Genomic DNA, 22,629 nt, shown 5'->3' on the forward strand with positions numbered 1-22,629 from the left:
TTTATCAATATAACCTTTGCTAATTGGTCAATATGAAGGGACTCAAAAGAGAAAAAAATGCTAATATGCTATTTTTTTAACACACACCTTCTTGTCCAATGCGAATGTAGACCTGTATGAAACTCAAGTTCTTGTTTACATGCACACAAGAAACCAGGTTACAAGGGTAATGCGGGAAATCGTCAGAGCATGAATTTTATGTTGGTCTGCATCACACCTCTCATCTAGGGGTGGATGATATGGCCCTAAAACAATATCACAATATTTCAGGGTATTTCTGCGATAATGATATTCTTGACAATATGACAAAATACGGAAAAATGTTTTTGGTTTAGTAGAACTCACAATAGCTGTTGAGCACTCCTCGCACTCAACCGGGCGCTTCTACCTGAGATGGTGAAATAAGTTTGTTGTATGGTCCCCTTTTGTTGCTACGGTTTTCTTTCCCTTCTTACATATTACCGTGATTTGGTGTACAAATTATCTTTTGTAACCAAACACGTTCCACACCAATGATGTCGCTCCTCTTTCTGGGACTAATTCCTCCACCGCAAAGCCAGTAGCCATATTACTCTGGTTTAAGTCCGAATATTGCCATTATCACAATATGATATGATTTTTATCATATTAAAAATGATACTTGGGACACATTGGAGGTCAGGAGTTGGAAAAAAGTTGCTGTTTCTTTGGTTGCTCTGCTCACCCACTCCCCATGGCAAATCTAATTATTACACGCAGCTCTAGAAATATGTAACATATTTTAAAAAATATATACTAGTATACACTCTTCTAGTCTATACTAGTTTATAGTCTTCATTGATAGGTTGCATGAAGTAACACCATAGCGTGTTATGTGTGCTAAGGCATGCATTAAGTATACTTTACCCTGTGACAGCTGGTGTTGAGTCGACTCAGTCTGTAGATATGCTGATTAACAGTATGTTGACAGGTTTGTTGGTTCACTCAGTCTTTAATGAAACTGTCTTCGGAATATTTTTCCCCTCCCCCACATAGTTGCCTTAACTAGCAGTCTGTGTTTTTATGTTTTAATTGCTGATCTATATCTTCCCTGTGTGCGTGTAGGTGATGGGCCTCTCTACTCCTGGACAAGCAGAAATCACCAGTCTGGACTCAAGCAACATTGATGACGTCCTAAGTAAGGCATCACACTTTATTCTTCAAAAGTGACTTAAAGGAATAGTTTGGGAATTTTGGTAAAATGTTCTTTATTTGCTTTCTTGCTGAGAGTTAGATGAGAAGGTTGATACCACTCTGGTATGTCTGGCATAAAGACTGGAAGCAAGAGGAATCATCTTATTTCCTTGTATTTCTTTTTTGTCTAATTCTTGGCAGGAAAACAAAAAATCATATTTCCAAAAATGTCAAACGTTTCCTTTAATAGTCATTCAGATCTTTGTCCTCCACTATTTCTTCTCAGTTGTCTTTGAGAAATACATATATATGTTTCCATCTTTGTTACCTCCACCAAGGATGTAGTGTTTTCAGTCTACTTTGTCTCTGTTAGCAGAATATCACAAAAATAGATTTTAGTGAAGTTTGGTGGTCAAAGAAGAACATGACCTATTATGTTATTAGTTAATATTTTACATTTTCTTATGACCCCTGCAGTGTGAGCTGGAGAGGCAAAGTTCTGTTTTCCTGTTAATGTTAATATTGGCCACACCCATTGCTGCACACCTCCCACAAATTCTATTAATATTCACCAAGGTGTGGATGCTAAAATATTTGGGATACCTGGAAAGTTTTCTATGGTTCTGTTGTGTTTTCTTACAATTGTTTGCCCCATTGTTGCAGATCTGCCCTACTTAATTGTTCTTGGACCCTTCCCTTCACTGACAGAAAACTGAGGGCTTAAAGATTGATTAGCCTAATTAATTAGTTTTCTAGCAAAACATACATTCATGATTATATTTGGTTTTATATATATATATATATATATATATATATATATATATATATATATATATATATATATAGAGGCTTTTATTTATTTATTTCCTGTTTGTGTGTGTTTCCTTGCAGATAATGCTGGGGTGGCATTAGTGAATTTTTATGCAGACTGGTAAGTGTGTCACTGGACCTCTGTATATTATGTCAAGGATGTTTAAATTGAGTTTTGCTCATGAGGCAGACGTTTCCTATGAATACCACGTGGTGCAATAAGTATAATTAGATTGCTGTCATCCTCAGTAGAGATTTTGTTGATTTATTGTCAAAGGATTCTTACACAGTATGTCTGTTTGATTCTCATATATTTCTGAGCTGGTCTGATTCATGGATGAATTTGGGAGCTGGGAGCAAAAATCATTTGACCACATGGTCAAATACTGTCAGTCCATTGGACTAAAAAAAATCGTATTAATTTAATTCAAATTATGGAAATCCTTTTGACCTCACACCACTCCTCTACCCGCGTTACAGGTGCAGGTTCAGTCAGATGCTCCATCCAATTTTTGAGGAGGCATCAAACATAGTGAGGGAGGAGTTCCCTAATACCAAGCAGGTGGTGTTTGCCCGCGTCGACTGTGACCAACATTGTGAGTATTACGTACCTTTTTATTAATTTTTAGTGTTCTTTCACATCATCAAGAAAAGTACCAAACCACAACTAGCAGATACAACTAACAATTAAACTTGAAAAAATATTATGAAATGTCTATCACGAATTACAAGAGCCATATATTTTATTCATTTCATCAGCTGCCAAAGTATTTCTTTCATAAAGATGTGAAACAAAGACAAAGGAACTCATCTTAGTAATTTTGAAGCTGAAACTGGAAATGTTTTATTTTATAACTTACTTAAATGATGAATCAGTTAGTCAAATTATATTGGTATGTTGTGGTTGTTGTTTATGCTACTGGTATAAGATCCTCTTTCTATATACAGGAAACAAAAAAGGCACACACACTCTTGCTATATTTGATGCACATATGTACACATGGATGCCCAACACACCAAAGCACAGACACATAAACCACCAGCCTCAGCCTTTTGAGATAAAGCAAATTAAAGAGAATTATTGATGACCTGCAAACTGTTTGAAGACTAATGACAAAACTGCTGCTTCCTGTGAAGACGGGAGGCTTAGAGACACCCCGCGGGGAGATTGACACCTGCCACACACACACACATACACATACACATACACACACACACTCATTCACTGTGTGCAGAGAGAATATTTACTCTTGGCGGGGGGCAGCTTTCATGTGGGAGATCAGAGCACAGAGCTGACTGAAGGCAGTGTTTTCAGACTGAGGTTTAACCGCCGTCTCTGTCACTGCTCCGCTCCTCATCCACCCATCCCCATGTGTTTTTACTCTGCTTCTTCCTCTTCATCAATTGATTTGTCCTTCTTTACTTAACTTCTCCTCTGCCTCTGTGTAGCGGATATAGCCCAGCGGTACCGCATAACCAAGTATCCGACATTGAAGCTGTTCCGCAATGGGATGATGATGAAGAGGGAGTACAGGGGTCAGAGGTCGGTGTCGGCCATCGCTGACTTCATCCGCCAGCAGCAGGTCGACCCTGTGAAAGAGTTACACTCAGTTGAGGAGTTTCCTACTGTGGATGTGAGTGGCAAACACACAAACTGTGTCTATAAAACATCGCCAATTTCCACAGTCATTGTAAAGTAAAATGGTATAATTTGTTTTTTTATTCAACAGAGGAGCAAGAGAAACATCATAGGTTACTTTGAAAAAAAGGACTCCGATAACTACCACTCATATGAAAAAGTAGCCAACATTCTTCGAGATGACTGCACATTCTTGGCTGCCTTTGGGTGAGACACAACTCCTCCTTTTCATCCATTTCCCATGATCATTCAAATGAAGTGCGAGCAACCACACAGCCCGATTCACAGCGTGGTTCTCAGCAAAACATTATCTGTTGATTGTCATGTTGACATGATGGAAGTCAGCGAGGCTGTGCAGTGAGTAAATCTCACTCCCTGACACCTTAAGAGATGCACTGGCGACCGACACTAGTGCCCATGGGTTTTAGGCTCTTCGTCAGCGTGTCTGCTTCCTGTACCTGAGGTCGTCGGTTCGAGTCAGGACTGTGCAGTACGTTCTCGGGAGCAGCTGGTTACATTGACATCATACCAGCATTACACCTTTCACTACAGTTTCAGTTTCTTTTTGTGTAAAATATGCCACAGACATTTATTACAACTGAGCACACACTCCTTAGTGCAGATCTTTTGTCTCCCCTTTCTGACAGTGAGAGTAATTACACAACAGAGTCGACACGTGCTTATGATGCATCGGCTCTGCCCTACTGAGACGCTACTGTAGCTGTGTTTGCTCCTGCCTCCAGCTCTGGCAAACCAATCATTGCTGGTTGGCATAAAACACATCACCACCAGTTCAACAGGGCAGGAATGTCGCCATAGACACCAGATTTAAAAATATAGAGATATTTACCTGACAGTGATAGGCTTAATCAGCATTGTGTCATTCATTTATATGTAAATTTATAATGAAATGACATTATTGATGGCCATTATCAAAGTCCAATATAGAAAGATAGGGCTGGCAGTAGCAACACTGTGTGGACACCACATGTGTGTGAGCTGCAATAGTTCAGCAAGGTAGCCGTCACGTACAGGTAGAGGTAAGCGGTGTGGCCGAGGCGTTAGTTTCAGTTAGGGTTGAACGATTTGCGTTATGTACGACTTGGATTTTACTGCAAGATATTGCAATTATGATTCGAAAATAAAAAAGTTCAATATTTACTGTGTAATAGATAAAACAAAACAGAGCTAATTGCGGCCATTCTAGTCAGTGCTTGTGCTCACACCAGAAGCCCTACATCGCATCCCAGAAGTGTCTCTCCGCTCTGCTCTGTGGAGAATATCCAGCAGTCTAGTTTTGATGGAAGCAACGTCAAGCAGCACAGAGCAGATGAACCAGGCAGGAAGTCGGACGGCATAGAGAATCCGGTCAATTTTCAAAATAAAACTCCCTTCGCAGACTCCTGATAGTATATCAACAATAAACACAGTTAAAACAGTCAAAAAAAAGAAACACTTTAACTACATAGCCTGCATAACCATGGCAGAAGTACAAAAATCCCACATGTTTTCCTCTAGTTTTGTCTGTTGTAAAATGTACACGCCCTGTGCCCCCTCTGATTGGTGAGTGGGTGCGCATGGCACTTGTGATTGGCAAGCAAGTCTGTCACACAAGGATGACAACGGAATGAATTTGCAACTGCGTGTCTGTTTAAAATGGGTCAGATGCGTTGGACGATTAACCTACATTTTTATTCGCAGTCTTCACGATTTAGCTAATCGCATTTTTTCAAATCGCAATTTTGATTTGAAAACGATTAATTCTCCAGACCTGGTTTCAATGTCACTTTTGTCAATGTCATTTCTTTTTATATTAATAAATCTCTTTTCTTAACCGCTTTACTCTTATAGCACTGTGTCTGAGTCCGAGCGCTTCAGTGGAGACAATGTAATCTACAAGCCTGTGGGGGAGAACATTCCTGACATGGTCTATCTCGGCTCACTCACCAACTTCGACCTGACCTACGCTTGGGCCCAGGACAAGTGTGTGCCTCTGGTCAGGGAGATCACCTTTGAAAATGGAGAGGTGTGTTACCTGCTTCTTGTGTATAGAGCATTGTCGGCTTGATAATCTGTTTTGGTTAATCGATTATTGGTTTGAAATTAGATGTGTAAATCTGGAGGGTATTCTGTGGGTAGTCCATCTGCTGAGCCACGGAAAGCCCCTGACTCCATTTGTCATTGACTTTTTGTGTGTTTTTTCCAGGAGCTGACTGAAGAAGGAATCCCTTTCCTCATCTTGTTCCATGTTAAAGAAGATGCACAGAGCTTAGAGCAGTTCCAGCAGGAAGTAGCTCGCCAGCTCATCAGCGAGAAAGGTGCGTGTGTGTGGCATTTTATACCTGGCGGTGATGTGATTTTTAGTTCAACCTGTGTTCATGACATTTGTGTCTCCTCCTCAGGGTCTATAAACTTCCTGCACGCGGACTGCGACAAGTTTCGCCATCCTCTGCTCCATATCCAGAAAACTCCAGCTGACTGTCCTGTCATTGCTATAGACTCCTTCAGACACATGTATGTCTTTCCCGACTTCAAAGACCTTGCGTAAGTACCACCTTTCACTTACTTACTCTATAAAATAATTTAGTTTTGCATGAAGATGCACTAAGTGTGTGCACGTGCGTGCGTGTGCAGAAATTTTGTCCTTAAAATGATATGAAAATTATTGTCAATCGCTAATAAATGATTAACTGTATGGTCATTTCAAACAATACCGATATAATTTTTTTGGGGTACTGTCGTGTGTACGTGTCTTTTTTTTAAACAGGGAAAAATATGGGCTGGTAATTGTTTAATACGAAAAGAAATATTCAAATATAAATGCAACTGTAACAATGAATCATCCACATGTCAAATCAGTCAGCATCCTTTTGGACATTTTTGAGCATTAAAATTGTTAATAACAAAATCTCCTTAAATAAAGTTAATTTCATTACAGACAGACAGACAGAGACACACACACACACACACACACACACACACACACACACACACACACACATAATCCACTGTGCACTCAAAACTAGAGAAATGTCACACCTCCTAAAATCTGTCCTTTATGAATGGGCCCGGACACCGCAGCTAATGTGACATGATTTGGCACGTGCAATAAGTGCTAAACTAATCTAGTCTAATCTAATTTAATCTTATTTATTCTGCACCCCCACCCCACCACCACCACAACCACTCTGCCTCCCCCAGTCCCCAATCAGTCTGATCAGATAGACAGAAGCCCCGAGGACTGACCAGCCCACCACAACCTAATTACATCACATCACCAGTGCATGTGGCACGCTGCTTGTAATGACATTAGCGCAGTGTATTTTATATATATATATATATATATATATATATATATATATAGCTATATAGCTGTGACTGGGAAGCAGCTCCGCCTGTGTGATATGACAACAGCTCATGACCTGTCGTTAATAAGCACACTTCACAGGACAGCGTTGATATGGATCAATGCTGCTTCTTTACATGTCCGCAGGAACTAATGTCTTCTGCTGCCCCAAGCTGTTTAGTCTTCTATCAACTTTGACCTGCTCTCTAGTTCAAGCAGGTCTGCCTTTATTGCTGAACTTTGTGTGTAGGAATGCCTATGTCAAACACACCAATAATACGCCTTACACAAGAACCACTCATACAAACATAACAACTTTTAAGTGGCACATACGAGTGATTTAACTGAATTTGTTGCATTCATCAATACTTGTACCTTGTACAGATAGTCTGCCTCTCTTCACAAGGGGAAAAACACTTACAAATAATGTCTTTAAAACCAAATCCTACCAGCATAAAAATGGTTACTTAAACAAACTTAATGCAGAATTCGCATCATATTGGAGGGAGGCCTGGAGGGAGGCCTGAAGGGAGGGGGTGGGATATGTTTGCTTAGATACTTTTAAAATCTATCTATTCTATCTATCTAAATCTAGTTTCTCCAATGTTGCCTACCCCAGTTTTAAGCAGAGACTGTTCAGAAAGGAGGCGGTTTACTTAAAAGTCATTTGGGGTTTCATCACTGCCTTGCCCCTTTAGGAGACTAACTGTGGGTCATGAGTGTATTCACTGCAATGGGAGAAGTGAACATGAGCACAGATTATGACCAAATATTTCACCCCATGGTCACTGAAGTAAATAATGGACACATTTTTAACAAGCCACATATTTTCCAAACATTCTCACACTAAAATGGCATAGTTTAAGACCTGTCTGTCTCAGCAGCACATATCTCTCTGTCGGCAGAGATGGTTCAGAGAGTCATCAGTTATGAGAAAGTTATCCTGAAGTTTGTTTTGTACCGATAACATCATGTATACACAACCCAATATGCTATCATCCATCCACACGACGTGGTGTGACAGGCAACCACGCCCACTTAGGAGACAGGACGTATATACCGTTTCGCGTGTGTGAGAGAGAGAGAGAAAGGGTGAATGAGAGACTAGATTGTAAAGATCTTTGTCTGCAAATGAAGAAAAGTACATATTAGCACATTTACCTTGTCAGACCATTCCCTTCTGTCACAGCACAGCGGTGCTCTGACGAAGTCATTGACAGCTGTACTATTGATATTTCCTCAATTTCCGGTTCCATAATACAGCTACTGAAACTACATATTTTTTTTGCACACAAGAAGCTCTGTGGTGTGCATTTTTTCTTTTTTATACTTGTAACATTTTTGTGAAAGAGACTTGCCCTCAAATGGAGTAGAAGAAATAGCCCTGTAAAGCAATTTGATGTCAATTTCAAGGCATTTGAGTTGAATTTGTTAATTCCAAACACTTGTATGAACAAGCCTCACAGAAAAAAGGAAGAGAGATTTAGGATACGAATACAAAGATGTTCTTGCATGACGTCAAGTGTCTGTGTGTTTTTTCCAGTGTCCCTGGCAAGCTGAGACAGTTCGTGTTGGACCTTCACTCTGGAAAGCTACACCGAGAGTTCCACCATGGTCCTGACCCCACAGACAGCACGCCTGGACAGGTCAGACAGCAGCGTCAGCACGCACCAGAGTCACTGAAAGTTGTTTTTGCTCTGTCATGTAAAACTTGACTGTTTTGAATTTGCCTTCTTAACTTCAGGAGGAGACGGGAGAAGTGGCCAGCAGCCCACCAGAGAGCTCGTTCCAGAAGCTGGCGCCCAGCGAGACCCGTTACACCATCCTCAGTAGGGACCGCGATGAGCTGTGACCTCAACGGCCTTCCAGTGATCCTGTGACTCAATGCCACGCCCCGGGGTCAGGGAGGGGGTTAGGGTTGGGACAGGCCAGTGGGACAGAACAGCAACACCCAACACCCTTACTGAAGAGTGAGAGATGCAGAGGAGGAGAATGAAGAGGACGGAGGAGAAAAAGAAGAACAGGCGGCGAACAGAAGAGTGCAGTCCACAACGCAAACATGTTGGAATAACCTATATTTTCATAACTCTTTCACGTACAATTTTTATTTTGGATCAAAACGCAGTGGGGTAAAGAAGAAAATGTGTGAGGGGCAGGGGTTAGGGGCATTAGGACATCAAGAGAAGTGTTTTTACTTTTATTTTTGGAGCTTGTAAATACGTTTGTGCTACATGGGAGTCTCATTGTTGGTCTAAATTAAATGCAGAGTTTTCTTTATTTTATTCCTTTCTTATTCATCACCGGGCTTTTTGTAGAGTAAAAAAAAACCACAACAACCCCAGAACAGTTCCCTCAGTCCAGTTGTATGGTTCTTATCTGTGGGTAGTACAGTTCAGCCTGTCTAATAGGAGACACTTTTGTTTAGTGTCACTGACCTCATGGCTGCATCTCAATATGAACAACTATAGTCTAATTAGCACAAGTTATAACGATATGCCTGTTTGAAGTAGCTTTATCTCCGTATCTTCTTCTCTCACACACACACACACACACACACACACACACACACACACACACACACACACACACACACACACAGATCTGAAGGAATAGAAAAATACTTGGTAGGGGTAATTTCAACTTGAGACAGAAGATAGAGACAGAGCTACTTCAGCCTATTGAGATGCACCCCTTCTCTCCTTGGTACTAAATGGCTATAGAATATGATGTATCTTACAGTGCTTATAAAAAGTATTGCCCCCTTGGACCTTTATGGGTTATTGAATCACAGTGGAAGTAATTGGGATTTTTTTTTTTTTTAAAGACCACCATACTAAATTATGTGTTTGGTACAAGCCTAACACTGCACAACACCAAGAAACACACCACCCCCATCATGAAGCCTGGTGGTGGCAGCATCATGCTGTGTGGAGGCTTCTCTGCAGAGGGCCCTGGAAGGCAGATAGAAGGTTATATTGATGCAGTAAATTACAGAGGAAATGTACAACTAGAGATCTACATAGGAATGGCTTTAAAACAACCATGTGAATGTCCTGGATTAGCTAAATCAGTGTCCAGAACTCTGTCCAATCCAGAATTTGTGCCAGGATTTAATAATTGCTGTTCACTCTACGTATGAGCATGGAACTTGACCGAAGTAACTTGAAAGATTCTCTTTCAAGAAACCTTTTTTTGAAGAATGGTAAAGGATTAGTGTCCAGATGTGTAAAGATGTTACAGGCCTATTGAGGTAGACCATAGGCTGTAACTGTTGCCAAAGGTGCCTCTATTAATTATTGTCTTGAAGGACATAAATAGTTGTGCAATCAGGAATTTTATTCATTTTTTTACCCTCGACCAATCTGCAGAAATCTGAAAGTCTTTTTTCCCTCTTCAGTCTCTTAAACACTGATTACCTCCACTACTGTAAAACTTTAAAAGTCAGAGCGGGCTGGATACCTTTTTAAAGGCACATTATTTGCCGTAACACCTCTGAGTTGTGATCCCAGGAATTATATAGATGGGGGGAAAAAAATGTTTTGAAATGGTGTACTTTAACATAATGAATTTACGAAATGGCTGTTTTTGCTGTTAGCTGTTATCAAATGTGTCATCATGCTGGGGGAGAAAAGATGGGTCCTTCCAATGTTTTAAAAAGCAGAGAGATGAGGGGAAAAACCTATGTGACGAACGGTGGAAATTTGCAGTCTGCCACTTTGTACAAGTTCTCTTAAAACTGGTTTTGTCTCTTTATATGTCTTTGAGGTTTTGGTACAAGTCTAGATGCCTGACTGAGCGTGAATGAATCCAAAAGCAGAAGCCAGATTAAGAGTATGGGGGACCCATTGCTAAGTTTGTACTGTGTGTCCTGCCCTTCCATAGAAGCCAACAGATGCCTGCATAGTGACATATCAGCCCACATAACAGGAGAGCAATGGGGGTGTGGGGGGTGTGGGGAGGGTGGGTGATGCCATTTCTAAACCGGTCATCTCAGAGGGGAAGAAGAGTTAAAAAAAAAATCAAACGTAAATTAAAAACCATTTTACAGGATACTGTGGTGTCTGATGCGTTGTATGTCAGTCTCTCTGAACTTTACTGGTGTCATTTGCTGTTCTATTTATCCAAAGAACGTCATTACTGTTGAAAAGAAACATTTTATTATACAGCAGGAGTATAATCAATACATGGCAGGTTCTTAGACTCCAGTCCCTGAAGTAATGTGGACAGTGGCACTTTGGCGCTTTTTGTGCAATTTTGCTCTACCAAATCTATACACAGTACAATTTATATAAACATTAAAGCAGGAAAATATAACACCACAGTGATGTTAAGCAACACAACTATACACTGCACATGATTCTGTAGTCTCAGTAGTACAGCTGATCACATTAGAATATTATTTTCTGCATAAAGGGATAATGAGGCATGATCACTGGTGAAAAAGAATTATCTGGGAAAAAAAAGATGCTCGATAGAGGAACGCACGACAGTGCTCCTGTTGGTGATAGAATTTGACAGAATGATTGGGTCTGTTGAATGAACTTAATTTATTTGATACCAAACATTGCTTTTAGTAACGTGATATGCTTATAGACTCAATATTCAGGCTGCCACAACCACACACTAAAAGCTGTAGTATAAGTAACTGCTCAACTGTGTTCAGAATAAAAAAATCAAAAAATAATCAGTGTGTACAAAATTAGATTAATGTCCTCACAGACACGACATTCACATCCGGACATCAAAGGATCTGACTCTTAAATAAAGCTGTTGTTACATAATTGTTTTACAGCAGTGGTTGGTAACCGCAAAGCTTGCCGCCGCCGTCTAATATTGAGTCTCTTTAAGGCAATGTGAGCACCTCCGGAGGTTTAGTTTATGTTTCTGATTGGTCAGTCTGCACTGACGCCTCAGTGATTAGCCAGCACCCGAGGTCAGAGGACGAACCAGGACCGTTGGGTCATTTGTCCTTTTTTGGCTCTAGTTGAGCTGGTGGTGGTGCTGTCAGTTGTTTCATCTGTACATCCACTTGGGCTTTGCGGTGTTTCCGGACCAGGGTACCCCCCGCAAACCCCAGGACGCCCCCTCCTAGAGCAGCAGCCACCCCTGCAGCTTTGAACCCAGCCAGCAGGCCGAGTGGACCTCCTATTACACCGCCCAGCAGCGCCCCAGCAACGGGCAACACCGCCAACTTGTAGCCCGCCGCCTAGAGAGACAGAAAGAAGAGATATGTTCTAGTTTAATTTAACACCCGCATACACACACCTTTTTGAGGCATTAGTACTTTGTGGCTTCAAGACACGTCTGCAATAGAGTTTGGATGTGTCTATCCTTTCATGATCATACATCGGCCCCCACAAACAAGCCTGCAAATGTAAATCAACACTTCCACAGCTGCATCAAAGCGTTTTCGTTATCTTCATTTAGAAGAAATCAGAGAGATGTGGCCTGTATGTTATTACGGCTGTTATCATCAGAGTGGAAGGTGCTCTTTGCTGATGACAATTAATGACACACACACATGCAAAGGGACACACATTTTATTAACACTTCACCATTAAATTAATCTAGTTCAAAAGCCCAGCATTGCGTGTCCCCACCCCTGGCAGTTGAGGGAATTTTAATTTCATCTGAGCTGAGTTAAAAGGAGTCTGGGCACAGGTTGTAGAGGGTAGAAGAAATGTGTGTGTTTTGTGACTGTGTGTGTGTATGTGTAATGCAGTTTGACCTGATGACAGATTACAAGCTTTCAAACACGTTAAGACATCTAACATCCCTCTCATCTGCTTTATCGCTCCACACCCCCACGTCTAATGCGCAGCCCACTACCGGCAACCTTACAGAGAGGTCAACCTTTGTTTGTGTCGCCATTTGGGTGAATTTAATTTAAATGAATATTTCATTATTTGAAATGCAATTATTTTATAAATTTTAGGACTAAAGTTAAAGGGTCAGTGCGCTAACATCACATTGAAAAACTGATTTTCTCACTTAACATTACTGGTATCTAGCCATGCAGACAGTTTTGATTTATTTGATTTGGATAAATCAGTCTGAAAGTCCTGCTGCAATCCCAAGACAATGGAGATGAGTGGGAATATTACTCACACCATTAAATCACAATCAAAATAAGGGAAATTACATTCATTAGTAAATTAGCCAGAGTAATACGCTCTGGTTTCTAGAAAGGTATGTCAGTTGAAATGGTTAAATGTCATTTTTCAATGCTTTGAGCACCGCAAATAGAATCTAACTCATCTCAGCTAGGTGTTGGCAGAAATATCAGTAACTTGGATTGAATCAGTAACTGCATGACAACATACCAGTCAAAGTAAGAGGCAGAGCTGACTGTATAAACGGCTATGAAAATGCTGCTTTTCATTCCAGGTCATTTACTGACCAGTGTTAGCATTTACAGGTACACAGGAATCATGACTCCATTTCATCACCATCTCTGAGAGGCTGTAATTGAGGTGTAATTATTTCACACCTCCTTTATGTTCCTAAAAGTGTGACGCAAAAACAAAACAAAGATCACAATGGACCTTATCTGACAGATGAGCGTTACTTTCCTTTAATCTCAAACAAAATACTGAGAGAAAAGTTAGAAAATGTTTTATTTTTGATAAACACAATCGTTGGCAGAAAACTGCTTGTGTGTGTGTGTGTGTGATAGAGAGTGTGTTGTAAATTGACAAAAACAGGTGATTCATTCTGAGTATTACAGAGAAAAAGTTCAACATTTCAAGTGTGTAATATGTGTGAAGGGCACTGAGTTATCCTTCTGAGTAACACTCAGTGTGTTGAAGTGTATTGAATTGATAATGGAAGCCCAAATGCTGCTCCTGAAAAACTATTAAACAGTCATTCAAACCTCTCCTTTATGCTACACACACACAAACACCTAGACCCTCTCTTGTCACCCCTCTCATCCTCCCTCTCTATCACTCTTCCTCCCCTTTCGCTCCTCTCTATCCCTCTCCTCTCTCTATTTCCTTAATTGCAGCTTTCCTCCGTATTCACACGGATCAATAGGGACAAACGCTGTGGAATGGCTGGGAGGCAAAGTGCCATCGATCTCCCTATCTCCCAAACACTACACACACACACACACACACACGCACATGCATCAGATCATCAGGACACACACACACACATACACACCTTCCCCAGGCTCTTGGTCCCCTCCTCTACGTTGGCAGCGGCTGTGTTGACGTTGTCCTCTATGCTGTCAATCTTCTCCTGCTGGGACTGATGCACAGGGGTTACGACACACACAAACGTGTTGTTAAAGCACACACACTCAAACAAGCGCATTCACCAACATATACACAAACGCATGTGACAGAGCAACCACCTGTCGCGTATTACGTTGTTTTGTTTTTTTAACCAGTCCAAAATCTGTTCCACGACACAAGTTAACTGGGGAAGAGCGTGTGTGAGTGTGCGTGGAGGCTGCTGTATATTCAAAGGAGATTTCACTGGGGGTCATACAGCAGGTGTGTGTATGTGCGTGTGGGTAGGTGTGTGGCATTGTGTGGATCTCATGAAATATTCAGAGAGGCAGCTGTCTCTCTCCATGTGAGGGCTGGATGGATACAGAGACCAAACAACAACCGGAGAACTTTTCTTCTCCTCTTCTTCCTCACCTTTCCTCAATACAGCTTCTCCGTCTTTCCCCTCCACACTCTGAGCTATTTTACAAATTGAACTCTGTCCATTTTTACAGTTTCTCTTACCCACACTTGTGTAAAAGCTTCCTGTTATTAGATTGTATAAGGTAAAATATACATTTTAAACCTGTTCTGATTAAAGTTTTGCCCCTCACCACTCAGATTCCCACATCTCATCTTCTTCCCTCTCATTTGCAGTGCAGTGTCTTTCTCCCTTAAAAGCAGAAGCTCCACCAAGACCCGTATGTTACAGCCACACTATTCGGGATACAAAGATTATTTTGGCCGATAAAATTGTGAAAAATGCCCATTATAATTTCCAAAACCCCAAGGTGATGTCTTCAAATGTTTCGTTTTATTTGACCAACAGTCCAAAACCCAAAGAAATTTCGTTTACAATTATATAAAACAGAGAAAAGCAGCAGATCCCCACATTGGAGACGCTGGAACCATCAAATGACTGAAACTGGGAGGCCTTGTGACTTGATGGTTACTCCCCGATTCATTCAGGAACCTTTGTTGCATCTCTCCCTCCCTCGTTTCCTGTCATCGCTCCACTACTACTATGTAATAAGGGCATAAAATGCTCCAAAATAATAATTTAAAAAGGAAACACAAATGACAAAAATTATTATTCAATGATCAAAGTTGTTGTTGATTAATTTTCTGTTGGTCAGCTAATGGCCGCAGCTCTAAATGATGAGCCTATATATTGTCCTATGGTGGTCACATGTCACATTAATGAGTTTTGGAGGAAATTTAGAACACACGCGCAATAACAAAATAAAAGGGAAATATGAACACAACTGGGCAAACTCCATCTGCAGTGATTTGATTGAAAGCTCCAGGAAATTGACCATGTGGTGAGAATGTTTTTTTAACTACATTTGTCAAATGTGTTTAATCTTACCTCCTGAGTTCATGGCCTCCTAAGCAATAGAATATGTTTAAATACAAATTCCATCATTATACGAGAGCCGGTGTTGAAATAATCTTTAGATTAATTGATTTGTGCATCTACAATAAAATGATCTATTCCAGTTTTGGTAAACAATGCACTGTTTTTAAGTACAACAAATACTACTATATGTAGTACTATATATTATAACTTAATAACTTCTGTTTTGAAGTTATGGTGATCTTAACACATTAGTCTCTGGTAACACTGTTGAAATTTTCCAGAGTAAATAAAAAACATAATACTTCTTCTCTTATTAAATTATTCAATAATTGAAATCCTGTATTTGTCAGTTTAAACCCTACTAGAAAGTGCAATTACATTATAGGCTTATTATTGAGCGGTTCTACAAGACACACAAAGAAAAAACCTACAGATACAAGCACAGACACTGGAAGAGCCAGTAACATGACGCATGTACAGAAACAGACACAACCACACACTCACTCAGTATTTCCACTGTGGCTGAGTGCTGGAATATTACTCCCCTAACGGTCTCTTTCACCCTTGAGACACCACAACAACATGTCTATGCTCTCTCTGCCCCCCCCCCCCCCATATGCCTCTGTCAGTTGTTTTAGCCTAAATACATATTCACTCTCTTTCTTTTTCACTGTTAATCCTCTTTCACCTGGGCTCTCTGCTTCTCTCTCTCCACCCCTGAGGATAGAGTGATAATCTGAGCCGTCTGTTCTCCACCTGCTCCGATGTATCCCTTGTTCCCCACCTCTCCCCCTGTGGACAACCCGCCGTCCTCCCCCACATCCCTCCTCTCGCCTACTCCTCAGTGTCTCCTCCTGCCTCGGTGAAAGGCCTCTGGGGCCCCAGCAGTTGTCCTGAGCCGATCTGTGTAACCTCCTCGGAGGTGCCTTACCAGGCAACACAAGCACACATGGTCAAATACACACCACTTCCTGGAAATGCTAGAGGCAAGCTGCCTCTGTCACATTGTTTTCATTCACAGGGGTAGCTGTGCACACATGTAAATAGAGAAATGAAATGTTAATGTAGCAGCTAGGAAGCGAAGCGCAGTTGAGTGTTTGTACTCACGTGGACAAGCATTGAGAACTCTGTCACCAAGCCACTCAGCTCCTTCAGATCCTGAGAGAGAGAGAAAAAAATACCGGATTTATTTAACTGCCGTGCTCATCACACAAACCCACAGCTACAGTTCGTTTAAACTGTCAGTGTCAGTGATTGACAATCACATTAACTAATGAGAGTGAATATTAATCTGTGTTGTATGTATTGCAGTGGAGCAGCATGAAATAAGTGCGTCTGTAGGAAAAGGTAAGAGGGGTCAATTGCATTAGATGATCTTGCAATAGTGATGAATAATGCATGTAACTATAGCAACGTTTAGTACAGACCAAGGAGGGCAACTACTTTCTTGCACTTTGCATTTAGTGCTTTGATTTTAATTCAGCATAGGCCTTTTCACAGAAAACATTTTGACAGGTCACAGTAGGAAATAATATAAATGAATGATGGCTGAATTCCATTTAGCTGCTTCAGTTTCAGGGTCCTGCTGTTGTGCATGCTGGTTCAATGTCACATTGTCCTGGCTTACAGGGACACTTGAATAGAACAGAGCTTTTTTTATTAGTACATGTGCTGTGTATGACAAGGCATACACAGCACATGTGTGAAAAAAGGCTTATTGTTGTGCGTTTTCTTAAACATAACTTTCAAAACCTTTCAGCTGTTATTGAAGAAACCTTTCATTCAATAAGTGTTAGCACTCGCATCTATTATAAAACTTCAAATGAAGAGTGACAATTACAGATAACAAACAAAAAAGTCAAAAAACTGTTATGAATCATTATTATTGTTATCAGAGTTTTTAGACAGTATTTTGTGGTGAAGTTTTGTTGTTTATTATGTTTAAAGCAAGTTTAATAATGCTAAAAGCGCTGGGCTGAAGTAATACACTCATCTCTTTTGTTTGTGATCACAAGGACAAGGAAAAGAAAGACTAATAGACTGTTAACATGGAGCATGATGCTGCGCCACAAGAGCAACGAATTGAGCAGTGCCTGTCCAAGTTAAATCCGGGTTCTGGCCCTATTTTACTTTGACTAAAACCGTGTCTTGCATACCAAGAATACGCTGTATACCTTCAACTCCCTTATCAAAAAGAAGGCAATAAGCAACAAGACGGTTTAATTAAAAAAAAAAAAATTGTTTAATCTAAAATAGGGATGCTGTTCAAAACATGGAGGAAATGATTGGGTCCAGACATGTATACCTCTTCCAGGTTGTCCCAGGACTCAGCTGCACTCTGATCAGCGGGGATTTCTGGGAGGTGGAGCTGAATTTGCCTGCCAGACGACTCTTGGCCCACATCGTCATCAGGGTGGCAACTGCTGGACACACAGCTGGATGGCTGAGCGGCAGGTGGTTGTGCTGATGCAGGCTGAGGCAAGGGGTTAGAGTGCAAAAGCAGGAAGTCTTGTGCGGCAACTGAGGCCCGGTCCCTGACTGGCTTGACAAGCACTTCCAAAGCGCCTGCGTCTTCGACACGGACCCGAGCACACAGCTTCTCCATCTCTCTGATGTTAGCTCTCAGTTGCTGCAGGGAGACAGAAAAGAAGCAGGTTTCTCAGCAAGATTGAATGGCATGTCTGAAATTTTTCAGAGTGAGACCGACAAATAACTGAATGAAATTCAAGGTGCTGGGATGCTTCACTTTCACAGAAGGACAAGCAAACCTGTGGTTAAATCTATATACATACAAGATACAGATATGATGACATAGCACAGCATAACAAACCATTCCAAAATCAATCCTTACTGCCATGTTACCTGGTAACACATCAACACAGGGCACAAAATTCAGTCTCTCTCTTTTGCCTGTTGTTCCCCAGTTGGAAAGAAGTGATCATGCTGACAGCTTCAACGTCCCAGTAAACTGTTCAAGTGATGGGAAATGTGTGTGTGCGTGCAGGCTTAATAAGGTACAGATATGGGACTGGGGAAGACAAGCCCCCTCATCCCAACGTGCCCTGAGGATGACAGGACGATTACATCCTGGCCGTCAGCCCTCCAGCCCGCAGCACGGCCTGGGCTCAGGGGGTCAACACACTGCCGATAACACATTCTGCTAATTACACAATATGAATAAAGATACATGCACACACTTGTCCTCATGTGCATAAAACTGAAAAACACACTGATTAACACCAAGACAGTCAGGTCAGGCACCTGTCAGCCTGCAAATTAACCGTGACTTTACGAAGCTCAAACACACACACGGACCAACCAAACACATACTCAATAGCCGATATCCATGATAAGACAGTATTGACTCCGCTCCCAGGTCTCACAGCGTTTGCTGTAGCTGCTGTGGTTAAGGTGGGTACTGAATCTGCCTGTGCCTTTCTCCCGGGGGTTAGCTAGGTGCTAGGCTAGTGGGAGTAAATGTCAATCATCAAGTACAGTGAGAGACTGCAGTCTGTCTTTCTGGGAGGACAGATCTATCTATATATCTATGCTATGGAACGTGGCACACATGTGCACACACATATACATGCATCTGAAACAGAGTAGACTAACCCCTACTCTGGATTAACACCATGAAGACATGAGAAAGCACTCTGTGTGCGTCCCGGGGGCAATGGTGAGAGGATAGGTGTGTGCCTGTTTGGAGGTACTTCACCTTCAGAGACATGGTGGCTTCCAGGCAACAACATCCCCAGAGGCATTTCACACCCACCATGTGAACAAGTATGCTTACTTACACACACACACACACACACACACACACTCACACTCACACTCACACTCACAATGGTCAGTTAGAGGTTTGGTAAAAGCTCTTTTCTTGCCCTGATTTTTAAGAGTTAATTCAGTCTAGATAACTGATCCAGTCTTTCTATGCATGTCATGTTTGTATACACAAACAGAAGAGAACTTTATCCTATATTAATAGACATGACAGATTTATTCTATTGCAGCAGAGTGGCTCATTGTCATGGAGATCATTTAGTCAATTTAGTTACATGGGGGTACACCTATCTCAAGATTGGGCCCTTGCATTGGATCCATAGGTCACTTGATAAAAAACAAACCATAAAAGTTAGAGGAAGGCCTGAGTTGGACATGTTGTGAATGCTGTTTCCATGCTGCTGTTTTGTGTTTTTCTGTCAACCAATGAGTATCATTCAGCTGCTTGGGTCATACACCAGTTCAAGAGGTGGACCGTTTTCTCTTTCACTTATATACTTATTGACTGGAAACAGACTCGCTCTCCTGCTACCGGTCTTAAATGTCTGATTTTCAAACTTGATCCCCACAAATCAGGAAACGTGAAGTTTACTCCAAAACTGAGCTGCTAAGTGTCCAGAGAATTTGTCTTTGAGATTACTGGTTAACATCATGATATTGTGACTCACATCTTCTGTTTCATGAAATTACAAGAGAATATCAACTTACAGCAGGCCAATCAATATTATGTTATACCTGAACAGTTCTGCTGGCATTGATATGCTCCTGATGAAGGCGATCCCACTGCTGGCTCTGCTGGTACTGTGAAAATGAAGGGAAAATGATCTGTTATCCAACTGTGGACCGGAAGTACGAGTGTGGATGTGAGGGTGCGATTGTGTGTCAGGCCAGATTCCAGCCGTCACCTTCAGTATGTTATTGTGGTGTTTCTGCAGCCTCTCCAGGTCCGTGGGTAGAGCCACTTTAATGAACTTGTGGATCGGTGCCTCCAGGCGCCTCAGTGTCAGCTTGTTGCCTTCCTCTGCCATGTGTCCTGCTGACTGCCCACAGCCAACACCTCTGTGTAACTTAGACACTGCACCTGCTCAGCTTTATCTCACTGCCCCCACATACACTGTAAATACCAGCAGAGTATGATTTTAATAAATACATAAATCAAATGAATAAACTCTGTGACACATGCAAGTCTGCCCACACATCTAAAATTGGCACCGCTATAAGACTAATCTTTTTTTTTTCTTGCCATCATCCTTTTAGTGAAAGGAGTAACTGAAGTTTTAATTGCTGACAGTATAACATCTATGCTGAAACAGTTACTCTTTATTATATAATTAGTAACAGAAAATTAATCAATGAACAATTTAAACTGGATGTCATTTATCAATCAAAAATGCCAAACATTCTTTGTTTTCATTGTGTCAAATGTGAGAATTTGCTGCTTTTCTCTGTAATATCAATTTAAATTAAATACCTTTGGATTTGGACTGTTGCTGCTGGCTGTTGGACAAAACAAGCGATTTGAGTACCTCATCTCAGCTCTGGTTAATTGTGACCGTTTTCTTTTGTTGCAGCCCAATATAACACTGTGTAGTTTTTATGATCCACCTACTGTTTAGTCAGTCAGGGCCATTTTAATGGTTGTTAGAAGCTGATAATATTGTATATTATTATCTACAGAGCTTTTCAGTGAAGCCATTTTTAGAGTTTTTGTAAACCACATTATAGTTTTATGTTTAAGAAACTGTGTAATGTAAATAAGTGAAGTGAACATGCAGATAGAAAATAAACAGTTTGAGAATCCTAACTTTACTGTCTTTACTGTCTTCTGACATCTGAATGGCAGCGGTGGAAGAAGCATTCTTTTACACAAGAATTAGTATCAAAATATACCTAAAGCAGTGAAAGTAAAATCATAATATTACTGGATTATAATTAGTGATGCATTAATGTGTTTTTAATGTTAATGTTGCAGGTAGTAAAGACGGGGCTAATTTTAATTATATTATATACAGCTGGGTGGTTAAACCTATAATAATAATATATTAGGTGATTTATATTTTGTATTATTAATCTGAATCTGCAAAATAACGCAAATGCATGTAGTGGAGTAAAAAGTACAAAATTTGCCTCATAAATGTAGTGGCGTAGCATAAAATACTTAAGTAAAGTACAAGTACCTCAAAATTGTACGTAACCCAAGTACAGCAGTTGAGTTTATGGAAACTGATAATGCTCGCACACAGATTTTTGCTAACAGTAGCTCGAGAAACTAGCTATATTAGAAATTAGCTATAGTATGATTTTAGCTGTTAGTACAGAAGCGACCAGCTTCATGTGCGGCTTGACTTAACTCTTTAGACGATATTAGCTAACCCACTAATTTAGCCAGACAATGTTGAAAGCAGTCTGCTGACCATTATTCTAGTAAACGAAAGTTAAAGGATACAAGTCGACACTTACCAGTGAAAATATAATTCAAAGGTGTAACTTATATTCACTAAAGACTGTTATGAGCCTCCATAGTGTTAAGAGATTAACGATAAGGTACATTTGCTCATTTTCGTAGACGCTTTCGGTTTGTTTCTGACACTTTCTTGTTTGTAAACAACTCTCTTCCTAGTACGTCCACGAATGGTTTCCGACCTCAACCAGCGACCCACAGCACATTGTGTTCCCCATCGCTGTGTCCCATGAAAGTTTCCCTTACGCCAAAAAAATCCCACAGTGTTGATTTCTTGTATTTATTCCATTAGATCGTGTTATTTTGTACCAGAAGGGTGCAGCATACAAAAGTAAGATCAAGAGTCCAAAATCATTATACACCATAAACTAGTGGCCACCTGTTTATGCTACCACAGCTATAAAAATGAAATTGTATTCTAATCCATTATATAAATACAATCGGTTAAGGCAATATTTTTGGTAATTTACTTAATGACGTGAGACAGTTCACATTCCATTTTTGCACAGATACACTATTACTCGTGACAGTTTTTTAAGGATTATTATGATTTACACTAAATCTAATATAAAATGTCACTAAATAGAACAAATAAATTAAAATTAAAGGGTTTTAGTGTTTTCCATCAGAATTGCAACATTTTGATCATAATGAAGGGAGATAAAAGTTACAAGAAATGTCATTCAACAGTTAAATTATTAAATAAAACAAAACAAGATTTTTCAAAAATGTATTTTAAAAACTTTATTATTTTTGTGGCTTGTCAAACATAAGTGGGTAGGGTTTTGTTGGGGGGCTTTGGACCTTATGACCTCAAAATTTCCTCACCAAAAGTCCTGGCCACAGCCCCGCTTAGTGACCTTA

The 22,629-nt window shown here is 40.6% G+C and overlaps 2 protein-coding genes across 3 annotated transcripts in view; one reads left to right on the forward strand and one right to left on the reverse strand.

Moving 5' to 3' along the window:
* The window catches only part of erp44 (endoplasmic reticulum protein 44), a 12,663-nt gene extending 3,115 nt beyond the window's left edge, over positions 1-9,548 (forward strand). The window contains exons 2-11 of the mRNA XM_046045679.1: positions 1,084-1,156; positions 2,044-2,083; positions 2,443-2,558; positions 3,412-3,596; positions 3,693-3,808; positions 5,453-5,627; positions 5,808-5,919; positions 6,004-6,145; positions 8,491-8,593; positions 8,692-9,548. Of these exons, the coding sequence (XP_045901635.1) occupies positions 1,084-1,156; positions 2,044-2,083; positions 2,443-2,558; positions 3,412-3,596; positions 3,693-3,808; positions 5,453-5,627; positions 5,808-5,919; positions 6,004-6,145; positions 8,491-8,593; positions 8,692-8,799 (1,170 nt within the window). The 3' untranslated portion in view covers positions 8,800-9,548. The remainder of the gene's footprint in view (positions 1-1,083; positions 1,157-2,043; positions 2,084-2,442; positions 2,559-3,411; positions 3,597-3,692; positions 3,809-5,452; positions 5,628-5,807; positions 5,920-6,003; positions 6,146-8,490; positions 8,594-8,691) is intronic.
* Positions 9,549-11,081: 1,533 nt separating this feature from the next.
* On the reverse strand, positions 11,082-21,966 carry stx17 (syntaxin 17). 2 transcript variants are annotated; one of them, XM_046045684.1, is made up of 8 exons: positions 21,765-21,966; positions 20,776-20,801; positions 20,210-20,418; positions 20,040-20,105; positions 17,827-18,150; positions 16,629-16,679; positions 14,112-14,198; positions 11,082-12,153 (listed from the first exon to the last, which is right to left on the reverse strand). In XM_046045684.1, exons 3-8 carry the CDS (start codon positions 20,330-20,332, stop codon positions 11,908-11,910), a joined length of 897 nt encoding a protein of 298 aa, XP_045901640.1. In that variant the 5' UTR covers positions 20,333-20,418; positions 20,776-20,801; positions 21,765-21,966; the 3' UTR covers positions 11,082-11,907. The 2 variants fall into 2 exon arrangements, with proteins under 2 accessions (XP_045901640.1, XP_045901639.1); XM_046045683.1 differs by lacking the exon at positions 20,776-20,801 and having other exon boundaries at positions 21,765-21,965.
* Positions 21,967-22,629: the final 663 nt, after the last annotated feature.

Source organism: Micropterus dolomieu, linkage group LG03 (assembly GCF_021292245.1).
Source record: "Micropterus dolomieu isolate WLL.071019.BEF.003 ecotype Adirondacks linkage group LG03, ASM2129224v1, whole genome shotgun sequence".
Lineage (NCBI taxonomy): Eukaryota > Metazoa > Chordata > Actinopteri > Centrarchiformes > Centrarchidae > Micropterus > Micropterus dolomieu.

Bases quoted from the DNA above. Each gene is read 5' to 3' on its own strand.
- stx17 (XM_046045684.1), bottom strand. From the start codon at position 20,332: ATGGCAGAGGAAGGCAACAAGCTGACACTGAGGCGCCTGGAGGCACCG. The intron at 20,106-20,209 runs GTGACGGCTGGA...TCATTTTCACAG, and splicing joins ACCACAATAACATACTGAAG to TACCAGCAGAGCCAGCAGTG. The intron at 16,680-17,826 runs GTATACATGTCT...TCTCTCTCTCAG, and splicing joins CCTGGGACAACCTGGAAGAG to GATCTGAAGGAGCTGAGTGG.